The sequence below is a fragment of the Rousettus aegyptiacus genome, unplaced genomic scaffold (genome assembly GCF_014176215.1).
Source record: "Rousettus aegyptiacus isolate mRouAeg1 unplaced genomic scaffold, mRouAeg1.p scaffold_m13_p_6, whole genome shotgun sequence".
Classification (NCBI taxonomy): Eukaryota; Metazoa; Chordata; class Mammalia; order Chiroptera; family Pteropodidae; genus Rousettus; species Rousettus aegyptiacus.
The window spans coordinates 41,922,137-41,934,213 of record NW_023416309.1 but is presented as its reverse complement, the minus strand read 5'-3'; the positions used below and the strand labels follow the sequence as shown (position 1 = coordinate 41,934,213).

The 12,077-nt window shown below is 48.9% G+C and overlaps 1 protein-coding gene across 3 annotated transcripts in view; it reads left to right on the top strand.

The window, feature by feature from the left end:
- SH3PXD2A (SH3 and PX domains 2A) overlaps positions 1-12,077 on the top strand; it is a 213,972-nt gene that overhangs the window by 37,646 nt on the left and 164,249 nt on the right. For all 3 annotated transcript variants that reach the window (XM_016154473.2, XM_016154470.2, XM_016154472.2), the window contains exon 2: positions 5,335-5,415. In XM_016154473.2, coding sequence (XP_016009959.2) covers positions 5,335-5,415 — 81 coding nt within the window. The remainder of the gene's footprint in view (positions 1-5,334; positions 5,416-12,077) is intronic.

Below are 12,077 nucleotides of genomic sequence, written 5' to 3'. Positions count from 1 at the left end.
CTTATGCTGCATTTACTGTGACTGCTCCATAAACCTGAGGTCCAGAGAAAGCCTGGAATAGGGTGATCTGAGGACCGGAAGGTTCTGCCAGCTGGCCATTAACCCTTAGTCAACCAGGGCGTGTGCATGCTGGGGTGGAGGTCGCCCTCCAAGTCCAGGCTTCTAAGTGGTGGTTGTTCCCTAAATCAACAACCCCCTTCCTAGCTAACTGATCCCACCCTATAGTGGTGTGAGCAGGTGAAGGAAGATTGTCATTAAGTTTCCATTTGGCCTGGGGTCAAGGGCAGCTGGCAGGGGTCCAGGAAAAAGAAGGCCTTCCTTAGCAAAGATACACCATTTCCTCCACAGTTCCTAACTCCTTGTCTCTAACTGTCCTTTTCTTCAGCAAAGGGAGCAACAAGTACTTACTGGCACTTTCTAATTAAACCCAGGCAGGTCCTACGCCTTCTAGGATTGATTGGGCCCTAACTTTGGGTCATTAATTGGTCTCAGCCCAGGTCCAATCATGGACATCCCTCCACAGGAACTGGGCCGGGTTTCATCCTCAGTGCTCTGGCGTGGGGCTGCAGGTCTGATTTGCATCAAGGCTGTTTTCTTGTTGAAGAAGCCTTGGAAGCCGTGGAAGTCTCGGAAGCCTCAGACATTTCTGGGCTTAATGAGCTGAGCAGACGGAGAGCAGCCCAAAATGGCCTCTGAGTGGGTGGGCTGGGGAGACCCAGCCGTCGTCGTGCGGGTGTCTGGTGGGAGCTTCCTTAGCTGTGTCTGTGGTGGAGAGCCTCTAAGAGGGTGAGCGTGGCAAGAAGACATCAGACTCTGGGGCTTTCTCTGCAGGGAAGCTGGATGCAGTCGCTGGTCTAGAGTGAAGCTTCTTAGACGCCTGCCATCTGCCTAAATGGCCAGAGACAGGGAAATAGAATCCAAGGGGTTTTTAAATCCAGAAGGAAGAGAAACTCCACCTGGGAAACATAAACCAACGTAAAGTGTGTGGAAGCAGAATGTTTAACTTCAAACCTTTCTGGGTGACCCAGCTGCCGGGTAATGTTATCTTGGCTGATCCTGTGACAAGAACAGTGTATCAGGGCCCCCCGATGCAGGCCCAGTAAACAGAGCCGGCTTTCTCAGATGACCCCTGCCCCGTCCCCCTCCCCCTCCACCTGCTCCTTCTCAGTGGTTTATCACTAGGATTTCCAGTGCCGTCAGAGCCAGCTCAGGGAGGCTTGATAAAGCCTGACATGGAGGGGGGTGGGCAGGGGGAGTGTGGTTTGGGCTGGAATTTTGTGTATCCATTGCTCATCTGGAGGGATTATCTAGGACATTCAGGGTTTGCAAGAAAGCAGAGGTACCTCCTGCTCACTCGAGATAAAAGGCCTGGAGACTGTCCTCGGATCTCTGGGCTCAACTCCAGGAAGGTCTCTGACTGTTTCCTCAGCTCAGCGTTTAGACTGTCTGGGATGGCAGGTTCGGGGGGCCTCTAGCAAATCTCAGAGGTTTGGGAGAACCTGGGAAGATGGGTTCATTTCCCCACCCCCACATGTGAGTAACCCTCGTGTTCGCTCTGCACAGGAAATGGGATGCAAGATGTTAACAGGAGAAATCCTTTGCCCAGCGAGGAAAGAAATATGTTTTGGGGGGAAGCATGGCTGCGTCCTGTCCTGGTGGTGGCTTTCCAGCATCACATGGACAGCTCTCGCCTTACCTCCGCTCTCTGGCTGTTTCTCCACAGAGTGTGTCTTTGGTGTAGGTTAGACAGAGATGGCTCCCTGTGACTTTTCAACTATTTTGAAGACTAAAGGGGAAGGGTCCTTTACAAGGGCGGCATGCTCTGGTCATGGGGCTGTTGAGTCATACGTAGACTGCGAATTGGGAGGTCTGGGATCCCATCCCAGCTCTTCCACTAACCAGGTGAGCACACCTGCAATGATGACCAGTCTGTGGATCAGTCCTGGCAGTTCTAAAGTCTGTGCTCATCCAACAGAGGAGGAGCCAGAGGGCCTGAGGGGCTGAGGTCTCACAGCCAATAAGGAGGGTCCTAAGAGTAAAACGCAGGAGGGGCTCTTCCCTGGCAAATCACTGTCCTAGGTCCTAGGTTTCTCATCTGCAAAAAAGAGGCCTCCCAGCTGCCAGAGGCTATGAGCCTGTGATTAATTCTCCCTGGGAGGTGGAGGGAAGCCCCTAATTACCAGAGAGGGTGGGGCACGGGTCATGTTAAGCCCCAGCGAAGCCCTTCCTCTGGGCCCCGCTTGATTGGCCAGAGAGAAAGGCCGCTGTCTAATAGCCGGCTGGTGAGTAGGGACTCTCTCCTGGAAGGGCACAGCCACGGGGCCTCCTAACAGTGCATCTGCCTGGGCAGAGGTCAGGAAGGCAGCACCTGGTCTTGCATAGCATCTGCTCCCCACCTGGGACCTGCTGGACGGGCAGATGCAGGTGGGAGGGGAGATGTAGCTGGCAGGATTTGGGAGTCAAGGAGCTGGGAGTCAGCAGGGGGTATGGGGTGGGTTATGACCCCTGTGAAAATCCGGGAGCATCTTGCCACAGTCAGCCAGTTGATTATGAGGGTTTCCTCTGTGTCGGTCTGGTTTTGTAGCATTCCTAACCGTTGACTTCTGTCTGGGCCCCAGGTTCTGTCTCTTCTTGGTCTTGGGCTCTCAGAATTGACCTGATTCCTCCATGTTCCTCTAGGCTCACCCCCTAGACAAAGAGTGTACAGACTCTTCAGATCATCTATAGCTTTATTTAAAAATATGTCATTCAGTCCTGATCACGTAGTTTGACTTAAATGTAAAACTACTTGATCAGAGAAAATATTCCTAAATTTATGCACAGAGGGGTAGTCCAGTGTGGTGAAGAGCATGGAGATTGGACTCGGCTAGACCTGAGTTCAAGTCCTTTGCTCTGCATTTTGCTAGCTACGTGACGTTGGGCAAGTAACTTAGCTTCTCTGAACTTCAGCTTCCTCCTATACAAAATAAGGATAACAATAGTGGCTACTTCACTGAGATGAGGATTCAATGAGCTAACACATATGAATGTTTTACATTATGCTGACCTGTAGTAATCAGTATCTAAATGGTTTCTACAATTTATCACATGAGATATATGTTTACATGACATAAAGCATCCCTTATCCCTACCTACCTATTATAATAATAGTCAATAGTTTATTGGGGGCTTGTGAGGGTAGGGGTAACCTTTTATTTTATGTTCTTTCTTATCATGTCGTAAATACTCCATGTCATGCTGGCATCACTCGGTTCTATTTGCTTTGCTGAATGGCCCTCTACTCCATGCATTTCAGGACAAACGCTCCACGCCGAACACAGCTAACTCTATGACTTAGAGATAAGAGGAGAGAAGGGACTAGATTCAGAGCTGGTCTTCTTGGCTGTTAACTGAGCAACCAAACAGAAAGCCTCACACTCCTGTGTGCAAAACCTTTACTATGGCCTGAATATTTGTGTGCCCAGTACCTCCCCCCGCTCAAAGTTCACACATTGAAGCCCTAATCCCCAATGTGATGTTATCTGAGCTGAGGCCTTTGGGAGATGATTAGGTTTAGATGAGATCATGAGGATGGAGCCCCAATACTGGAATTAGTGACATTATAAGAAGAGGAAATGACTGGAGCCTTCTCTCTCCACCACGTGAGGTGGCCATATATAAGCCAGGAATTAGGTCCTCACCAGGGACCTTGGTCTTGGACCTCCAGCTTTTGTAACTGTGAGAAATAAATGTCTGTTGTTGAAGCCCCCCAGTCAATGGTAATTTGTTATGGCAGCCTGAGCAGACTAAGACAGCCCTGCCCCACGGGGAAGCCAGCCACGCCGATGCCAAGGTATCTAAATGCCACTCTTCTTTGCTAATGCTTCTTCCTTCTCCCCGTGGCTGAAGCCCCTGGCTTCTCCACCCACCTTGTTCTCCTCACTAGTGGAGTCCTCCAGACCACTGAATCAGAATCACTAGGCGGAGGCTGGGAATCTGAATTTTAACGACGCTCCCCCAGTGATTCCGATGGATGTCTTGGCAAAGGAACCACTGTCGTCAACCGCAGCCACTCTGGCTCTTCTGAGGGAAGAAGCAGAGCAGAGGAGTCGCCCGTGTCAAGCCAGTGCTCTGCTCTCCCCCGAACCTGCAGTCCTCATAGCGGGCGCCGGAGGGATAGTGCAACAGAATAGCCCTGAAACTGTGTGAGGGGACCCCTCCTTCTAACTGACGCCTCTCTCAGGAGGCTGTATCTTCGGTGTGGGTTCAGATAAAGGGGACGGAAATGTTGGGAGCAGGGGTCTTTCCTTTGCCAGCCAGCAGTCCTGCCCACCTCCTAGGCAAGAGGGCCATCCAGAGCCGTTGGAGGTAGCAGCCTGGGAGACCCTGGGAACTGGCGTGACATTGGAAATGGGGCCCTGAGATGCCTGCGTTTCTGATAAATTTCCCAGTTTCCACGCGCTAACATCTCTCCTGCAAATATGCGTCTCATCCAGAGGGTCAGTTTGCTTGTTCAGCAGAGCAAAATGTTTAAAGCACCCGCTCTGTGCCAGATGCTGAGCTAAGACTTGGGGATACGGAGACGAATCACACCTGTCTGAAATGCTGTGGTCTCCCGAGTGCTTTTCAAAGTGAGTTCTGAGGATCAGCTGTGGCAGAAGACCCTGGTGTGGTCTGCTAAAACTGTGGATGCCCAGTGGTAACAAACGTACCACTCTGACGGGGGCCATTGATGGGAGAGGCAGCACGTGTGGGAGGGCATATGGGAACTCCATACCGTCTGCTCAGTTTTGCTGTGAACTTGAAACTAATGTGTGAAAATAAAGACTTTAAAAAATAAAATAAATGAAATACAGGTGACCGTGCCCCCGGAACCCAGATCAACTAATGCAGAATTTCAGGGGGCAGGGCCCTGGCATCTGCAATTGTGAAAGGCCCCTTGCAAATCCTCATTCCCTCTGAAGTACAAGAACCAGTGGAAATTAGCTGCTCGTGTTTTTTTTTTAACAACCCCAATTTTATGTTCATTGTATAAAGTGCATATGAACGAAAAGGAAATTAAAACACTTGTAATTCTACCCTCCTAAGACAATCATTCTTAGTATTTTATTGAACACCCTTCTAAATGTTTGTATTTAAACATATACATATATGTGTATATATACACATATGTGTGTGTGTGTGTGTGTGTATAGCATCTATATGTAACTGACACTGTGCTAGACCCTGGGAACAAAGATGAGAAAAAGAATGGTCCCAGCCACGGGGCACGCACAGTCATGTTAATTCATGCCTGGTACCACTTGAAGCCCAGCCTTAGTCACTCAATCACTCTCTCTTATTTTTACCTCATAGGTATACATCATCAACGTGACCTGGTCCGACTCCACATCCCAGACCATCTACCGGAGGTACAGCAAGTTCTTTGACTTGCAGGTGAGTTGGTCTGAGCTCAGATGGTGCCCAGTTCCACCTTCGGCGGCCTGAGTTCCTGGCAGGCTGGCTTCGCCCATGTCCTCACTCATCCGGAGAATCCCCAGCAGAGCTCTCAGGTTCAGAGTCTAGGTCAGAGCAGAGGGACAGGTGCAGAACCTTGATGGTTGAACTGGGCTTCGCTCAGTCTGAGATATTGCAGGCAGACACTTGAGGCTTTGTGGGGTTCCTCAGATGGTCTTAACAGTCATGCTTTGTCACCCTCCTTCTCCTGGAGGGTAGGAAGCCAGGGTGGAGAGGTGGAGGATGGCTGCGGGGGCTGTGTGTGAGAGCAGATGTGTCAGTCAATATCCAGGATGAGGCACAAGCCACCATGTCATTGCAGGCAAAGAAAAGCAAACACACGGAAAAGATCGAAACAAAAAATAAGCAACATCTTGAACTACAGACACAAACTGGGGAGACCACTATGTCTGTCTAACTGAATAAGGCTCTTGCTGCTCTGTTTGTTTACATGTGTCTGTCTAATGTACACAGGCGTGTTCACAAAGGGGCATGGCGGTAGGGATCCCGCAGCTCCCTTGCGAACACCTCCCTTGGTGCCAACTAATCTGGTTTGGCCTCTTTGGGTTACAAGGAAGTGATAGTTTTACACTTTAGCCAAAAAAGAAGACTTGGTCGAAAAGGTTATTCCAGGGAAACGTATGCAGTTGACTAGATGGTGAAAAGGGGAGTGAGGCAGTGGGCTCCAGGAACCCCCAAAACCAGGGTTGCTCTCCCTCTGTTTTATCTCTGCTTCTCTCTGGGCACCGTCTTCGGCTTCTATTACCTCATATCCTGAGGAACTTGGCTGTCAACACTGCCCAAATTTCTTATCTTGTGGTTCCCAACAGCAGAGACACCGACTCTCTCCCAATTCCAAATTGAAAAATCCTAGGGAAGACTTTGATTGGCCCAATTTGGTCTGGTGCCCCCTCTGGACCAATTAATATGTCCCAGAGTAAGAGGGTCATGTAGCATAGACATGGCCACTAGGGAAGCCGCCTATGTGTGTCAGACGCAGGCACTGGAGAAGGCAGAATCATTGCAGCTTGGGCAGCAACGTACACCAGGAAGGGAAAGCCCCAAGAGGTTCTAGATTCTTCCTTAGGGCTGTGAACCTGGTTTAGACCAACGAAGACATAAAGAAGAGACACGCAGTCCTGGCCCTCACAACCGAGGTTCACTCCTTGCTGTTCAGGCCTTTGGTACTGAGTCATCTCGGAGAGGCCATGCCTGCATATCTGCCTTCAAGTACCTGATTTTAGCCCATTGTTCTTATTGCTCTACCTTCGAAATGAGCCAAAGGTGAGCCAGCTTCCTGTATCATAAATCCTCTCTTCATTTAACAATATGGTATTGAATATCCCATTGAATATGGGATTAAAAGCCACTCCTTACCCTCCTTCCTTCATCCTCTTTCCCCCTCAGTTCCTGTCCAATCTCCTTGGGTTTTCCCGGCATAAACTGGTGGGGTTTGCTGATACCCTATCAATGGATATAGTGTGCTGGACAGGAAATGATAACTTAGTTGGGGTGAGAGAACCCTGAAAGGACTCATTGATGAGCCAGAGGGGGTCTGAGAGCCAGTGGAAACTCTCAAATCAGAACTTTTCTTCCCCTCTTTCTGTTTTGCTCCCCTACCCCCTTCCTAGTTTAAGAATCTCACAAGTAAGGAATGTTGCTCCCCCCTCCCCCACTTCTCCCTCGCGCAGAAGGCTTACTTCCTGTGTTTGGGGAGAGGGCACATGTCACGGAGTAGCTTGTATGATGTGCTGGCTCTAGCCACGAGCATGGCCAGGCCTGACCCTGTGGGTCATCACCACCCTGTAGATGCATTTTAGAAAAAGGTTGGGATGGTTCTATGAAATTTAACCTTGGAGACTCTCATAGCATCTTTGTGAACCCATTTTACAGAACTCATGACGTGATGACTTTTAGGGGCATGCATTTAAGAAAGCCTTTCTTATTTATCAGGGCCACTGGTTTTAATATGGCATTGCTAACTCCATCTCTGGTCACTGGTGGCCCTCAGAACTCAGCTTTGTGAGAGGCTGTGTAAGAGAGTTAGAGCTTAGGCTTAGGCTCTAACTGGAGACACAATGCCTGGGACTGGTTACTGGCTCTGTCACTGTGTAACTCCAGACAGGTTCCATACCTTCTCGAGGCTCTGTTTTCCCATCTGTAGAATGATGATTGGGATAGTACCCTCCCGGTAGGGTTGTTGTGAGGATTAAATGAGTGACTCCACGTTTTTCCTGACATGCGGTGATCTAGTAAGTTACCCTCTAGGTTGTCTAGTGGAGTTAGCAAGTGACCAGCATGCCAGGCTGCAGTCGAAGGGGCTGGGGCTTAGCGCCTCCTCCTCTCAGAGTGTAGCTTTCTTGTTTCCCTCACTCAGCTTCACTCGGTGCTGAGGGGCTGCTCTGTGCCCTGGCCTGGGCCAGAGTGTTCAGAATCCTGTAAGCCACAGGGTCTCTCTGGAACTTCCCCCTGGGGCAGGACAGGAGTGTGTCGGGAGTGGGGGGTGGGGCCCACAGGTGACTGCTCTCAGAGTCATTTTGCTCCCCCTGTTGTCAGCAGAGCTCCATCTTGGAGCCCTGCAAGGCCAGAGCTGACTGAGCCAGCCTGGGGGTAGCTGCTCTGCTGGTTTTACCGACTCCAGGTTCTGGGCCTTCTGGCCACTGGAGACCCCTTTCTCCCCAGAAAAAGAACGTATATGTACAATTTTGCTTGCAGTGCCAGATGTTCACAGACAACCCTTGTGGAGCCCCAGTGAAGAACCACTGAGCTGAACCAGTTCTGATCATTGACATTCACATCTTGCACTACTTGGGTACCATTTGGGGGCTTATATACAGTGTCAGATAATAGCAGTGGGCCTGGGCACCCCTTTGAGGGACCCCTATGTCCCTTCCCTCCCACAAGTTGGTTCCCTTGTCCCCAGCATGGCTCTCTCCGTACTTGCTTCTCTTATTTCTGCTTCTTCAAATAGTGTCTTTTGCTCCTGGTGGAGGTCAGGGAACCACAAGGAGGCCCTGGCCTCCCACCTCTCTTATGTAACCCCGGGAATTATGTGCAAAGTGATGCCAAGCAGTCCCAACCTCCTCTGGCCCTGGGCTGAGGGCCATGGGGTATGTGCAGATCCAGTTCCGCTTGGAATAGCTCAGGTACCTCTAATGTCCTTTTCCCTCTGTCAATCAAACCTGGAGGTGATCAGCTGTGCCCTGCCCTTCAGGCTCTATGGTTGCAAGGCCAGGAAGCATATGAGGGATGCTTGGTCTTTCCACCTCTCTCCACTGCAGCTTCCACATCGGAACAGCACTCATGTCCCCAGACCATGTGCAAACTAAGATTTGAAGCCGAGCATCACTCTGGGTAATCATCTTCAAAGCTCCTGCCAGGACCTAGCTGCTTTGCGTGTGTTTCTCTGGGGAGATCCTTGGGGTTGAAAAATCCCAGGCACATACCAGGGCAACTGGCCCTGAGGGGGCAGCAGGCAATGGGGAGGCAAGAGTGGGAGGTTGTGCTTGGAGAGTCAGTATCTCTTAGATGTGACCCGTGGCACTTAGGACTCTGGTGAAGCACTGGGGAGCTATTCATGGCGTTGGGGGAGAGAAACCACAGATAACCTGGTAACTGCTCATTCCACACTTATCTGAAGCCTTCTCATTGTACAGAGCAGATCATTTATCTTGGTGTTTCCCGTCTACCCCCACGACTCACACTCTTCATACCCAGGATTGGGGTCACCAGATGAATATAAGATGTCCAATTCGTTTTGAATTTCAGATAAACGATGAATATATATTTTTTAGTATGTCTCAGATATTGCATGAGACATAGTTATGCTAAAAAAGCTTTTCATCGTATATCTGAAATTCAACTTTTATTGTGTGTTTTGCATTTTCGCTTGCTCAACTGTCCGCCTTGCTGTGGCTGTGAGTGGTGAGGGTGCAAATATAAAGATGAATAAGCCAGGCTGGCTCAGGGTAAGAGTGGACTGGCCTATGCTAAGGCCTCCCACACATTTTCAGTATTGCAGGCCAGAACACGGCTGAGGACAAGGTTCCTTCCTTACAGGAGTCCGTATCTGGTGGGGGAAGTGCACAGTAGATTTAGGTCCAAGCAACATGCTATGGGATGAAGGGGAAGGAAGGAGCATTCTTCTTGGGAGTGGGGAACAAAGAAGGTGCCCATATGGTTTTGATTGGTGATAGCAGCCTAGAGTGATATAGCCACACACTTCTACTCCAGTTTAGGGGGATTTGGTTGTTTTTTGAGAATTATAGTTATCAGGGTAAAGTATGTCCCTAATTTATTTCTTAGTTTGTTCATTCATTTATGCCTGCTTGCCTGCCTCCTTCTGTCTGTCCATCCATCCATCCACCTCGATCCATCCAATCTTAAGTGCCTGTCTCTATGTCCCAGGCAGTATGCCAGGCTACAGGGATTTATTGATGAGCAAAAGCAGATGTGGTTACTGCTTTTATAGGACTTACAGCTTAGTGAGGGAAGACAGTTAAAAAAAAAAAAAATATATATATATATATATATGTATTCTTTTATGCTGTTTCAAATGCTACAAAGAAAGGCACCATAGACATATTATAGCGAAACCTTATACTCTGGGATCAGGGCAGGCTTTCCTGAAGAAGTAAGTTTTATCTAACAGATCAATGCAGATCAATGAGTTATTTTATCTTGGGGATCAGGGGATTCTTTTTGAGGATCAGGTATTCTTTTGTGCTTCTAATGAAAGCAAGACTTTCTCCCCAGACAAATGCACGAATGTACATATACAATTCTAATAACTCGGTTGGTCATTTACAACTCCCCGCACTCCCGAAGTCCTTCCATGGGCACCAAGCTAGGACCCTCTGCTCTGCCGCAAACCTTCCTCTCTCCCTGTATCTTCTGCCTTGAGCCTTCAGATGCAGTGGTTCTGCCTCCTTTACACCCAAGGAGCTGCTCACTGAATCCAGCCCCTCTTCCTGCGCATCGGGAGGCACTGGGTATGGAAGCTTTAGACCTGTGCCGACCCACTCAGTAGCCAGTAGCCACACGTGGCTATTTAAGTTTAAATTTAAATTAATGAAACATTTTACAGATTAAATTTAAAAAAATTAAGTTTAGTTGATTTTTAAAAATTAAATTTAGTTTCCGTATCTCGGTCGTACTTGCTTCATTGCGAGTGCTTCATAGCCACAGTGGCCGGTGGCTAGGTATTGAGCAGAGCTGAACATTTCCGTCATCCCAGGTTCTCTGGAACTATGCTGCTTTAGACCATCTGGGACACACACAGGCTTGATCTGGCCTTATGTCAACCCCAGAGTATTCTGCCACCTCTTAGTCCCTTCCCAGTTGCCCTGTAAAATTTTCTAGGGCCCCAGCAGGAAGAGGGAGACTATACGCCACCATGGTTTGTCCCATCGATAGAGCAAGTCAAATTCAACAGTATTTCAAACATCTCTTCTGGAAACCAGGTCAGTTACTAGAGAGGGCTTCTAAGGACATCTCAGATGTCAAGTTGGGGACAGGGAGAGGAGAGGCTCTTGGTCTTTGAGTGGAAATTGGTTTCTTCTGAAAACAATCCACCACTCAGCCGTATCTGACCAGGAAAGGGACCTGTCCCAGAGGGAGCTGGCCAGGACAAGGTCTGTTGTTGAAGCCTGTTTAGTTATAAAGGGCTTGGATTATTTGGAGGAGCAGTCAAGGAGAGAAGGAGGAGGGTGAAGGGCCACAGATGCTCTTAAGTTGCCTTCTCACTGGCAGCTGGACCACATTTTCAGACTCTCTAAATTTCCTTGCACAGCTCCTTCACTGTGAAGGATCTCCCCCAAGGCCTGGCCCCTCTGAGGAAGGACCGGAAGGCTCCATCGAAGGTTGTTTCACAATCTGACCTACAAGGCAATTACTGCAGCAGTAATTGCTCTGCAAACATTGGCTCCATGGTGCTGCTGGCCCTCTAGTCTGAACTCCAGCCAGTAAGTGCACAGGGTCAATATTTGATCAGAGGCAAGAGAGGCCCTTTAGCTCCCCACACACTGCTTGGAAAATGGAGTCAAGACGGTTGTTCAGGTTTGCTTATTTGCTCCAAAGAACTTAATATATTTTGAAGAGCTTTTCTCTCTCTTCCTTATTCATCTCTCCAGACTCTCCACTCACCCCACCCAGGGTCACACTCATTTGCTTTCAAGTAGCCGGGCTAATGATGGGCGAACAAAACTATAATCCCAAATCATCAATAACTGGACTTGGAATGGATATGTATGTATGTGTGGGCGTGTTACGATGTCGTTTAAGGAGAGTTACAGTTTCACTGCATTTTTAGAATTAGAAGAGTTCTAAGTCCTTTACTTCACAGGTAAACATCTGTGTTAATTTTCTATTCATCAGATTGACAGGAGCTTTAGTTCGATTTGATGTCCAGAGCAGACCTTAGCTGAGGTCAAATTGGGGTGATTCTGGTGTGTGCCAGGGATCAATTTGAGAGTGGAAAAAGGGGGGTGAGTGTCTCTCCTGCAGGCTCTGTCTTTTGATCATCAAGGCAAACTCTGTGTTGTTTGAGATCATTGACCCTAAACTAATGGCAACGGGACCAAAGCCTGGTTCTCAGAGCAATT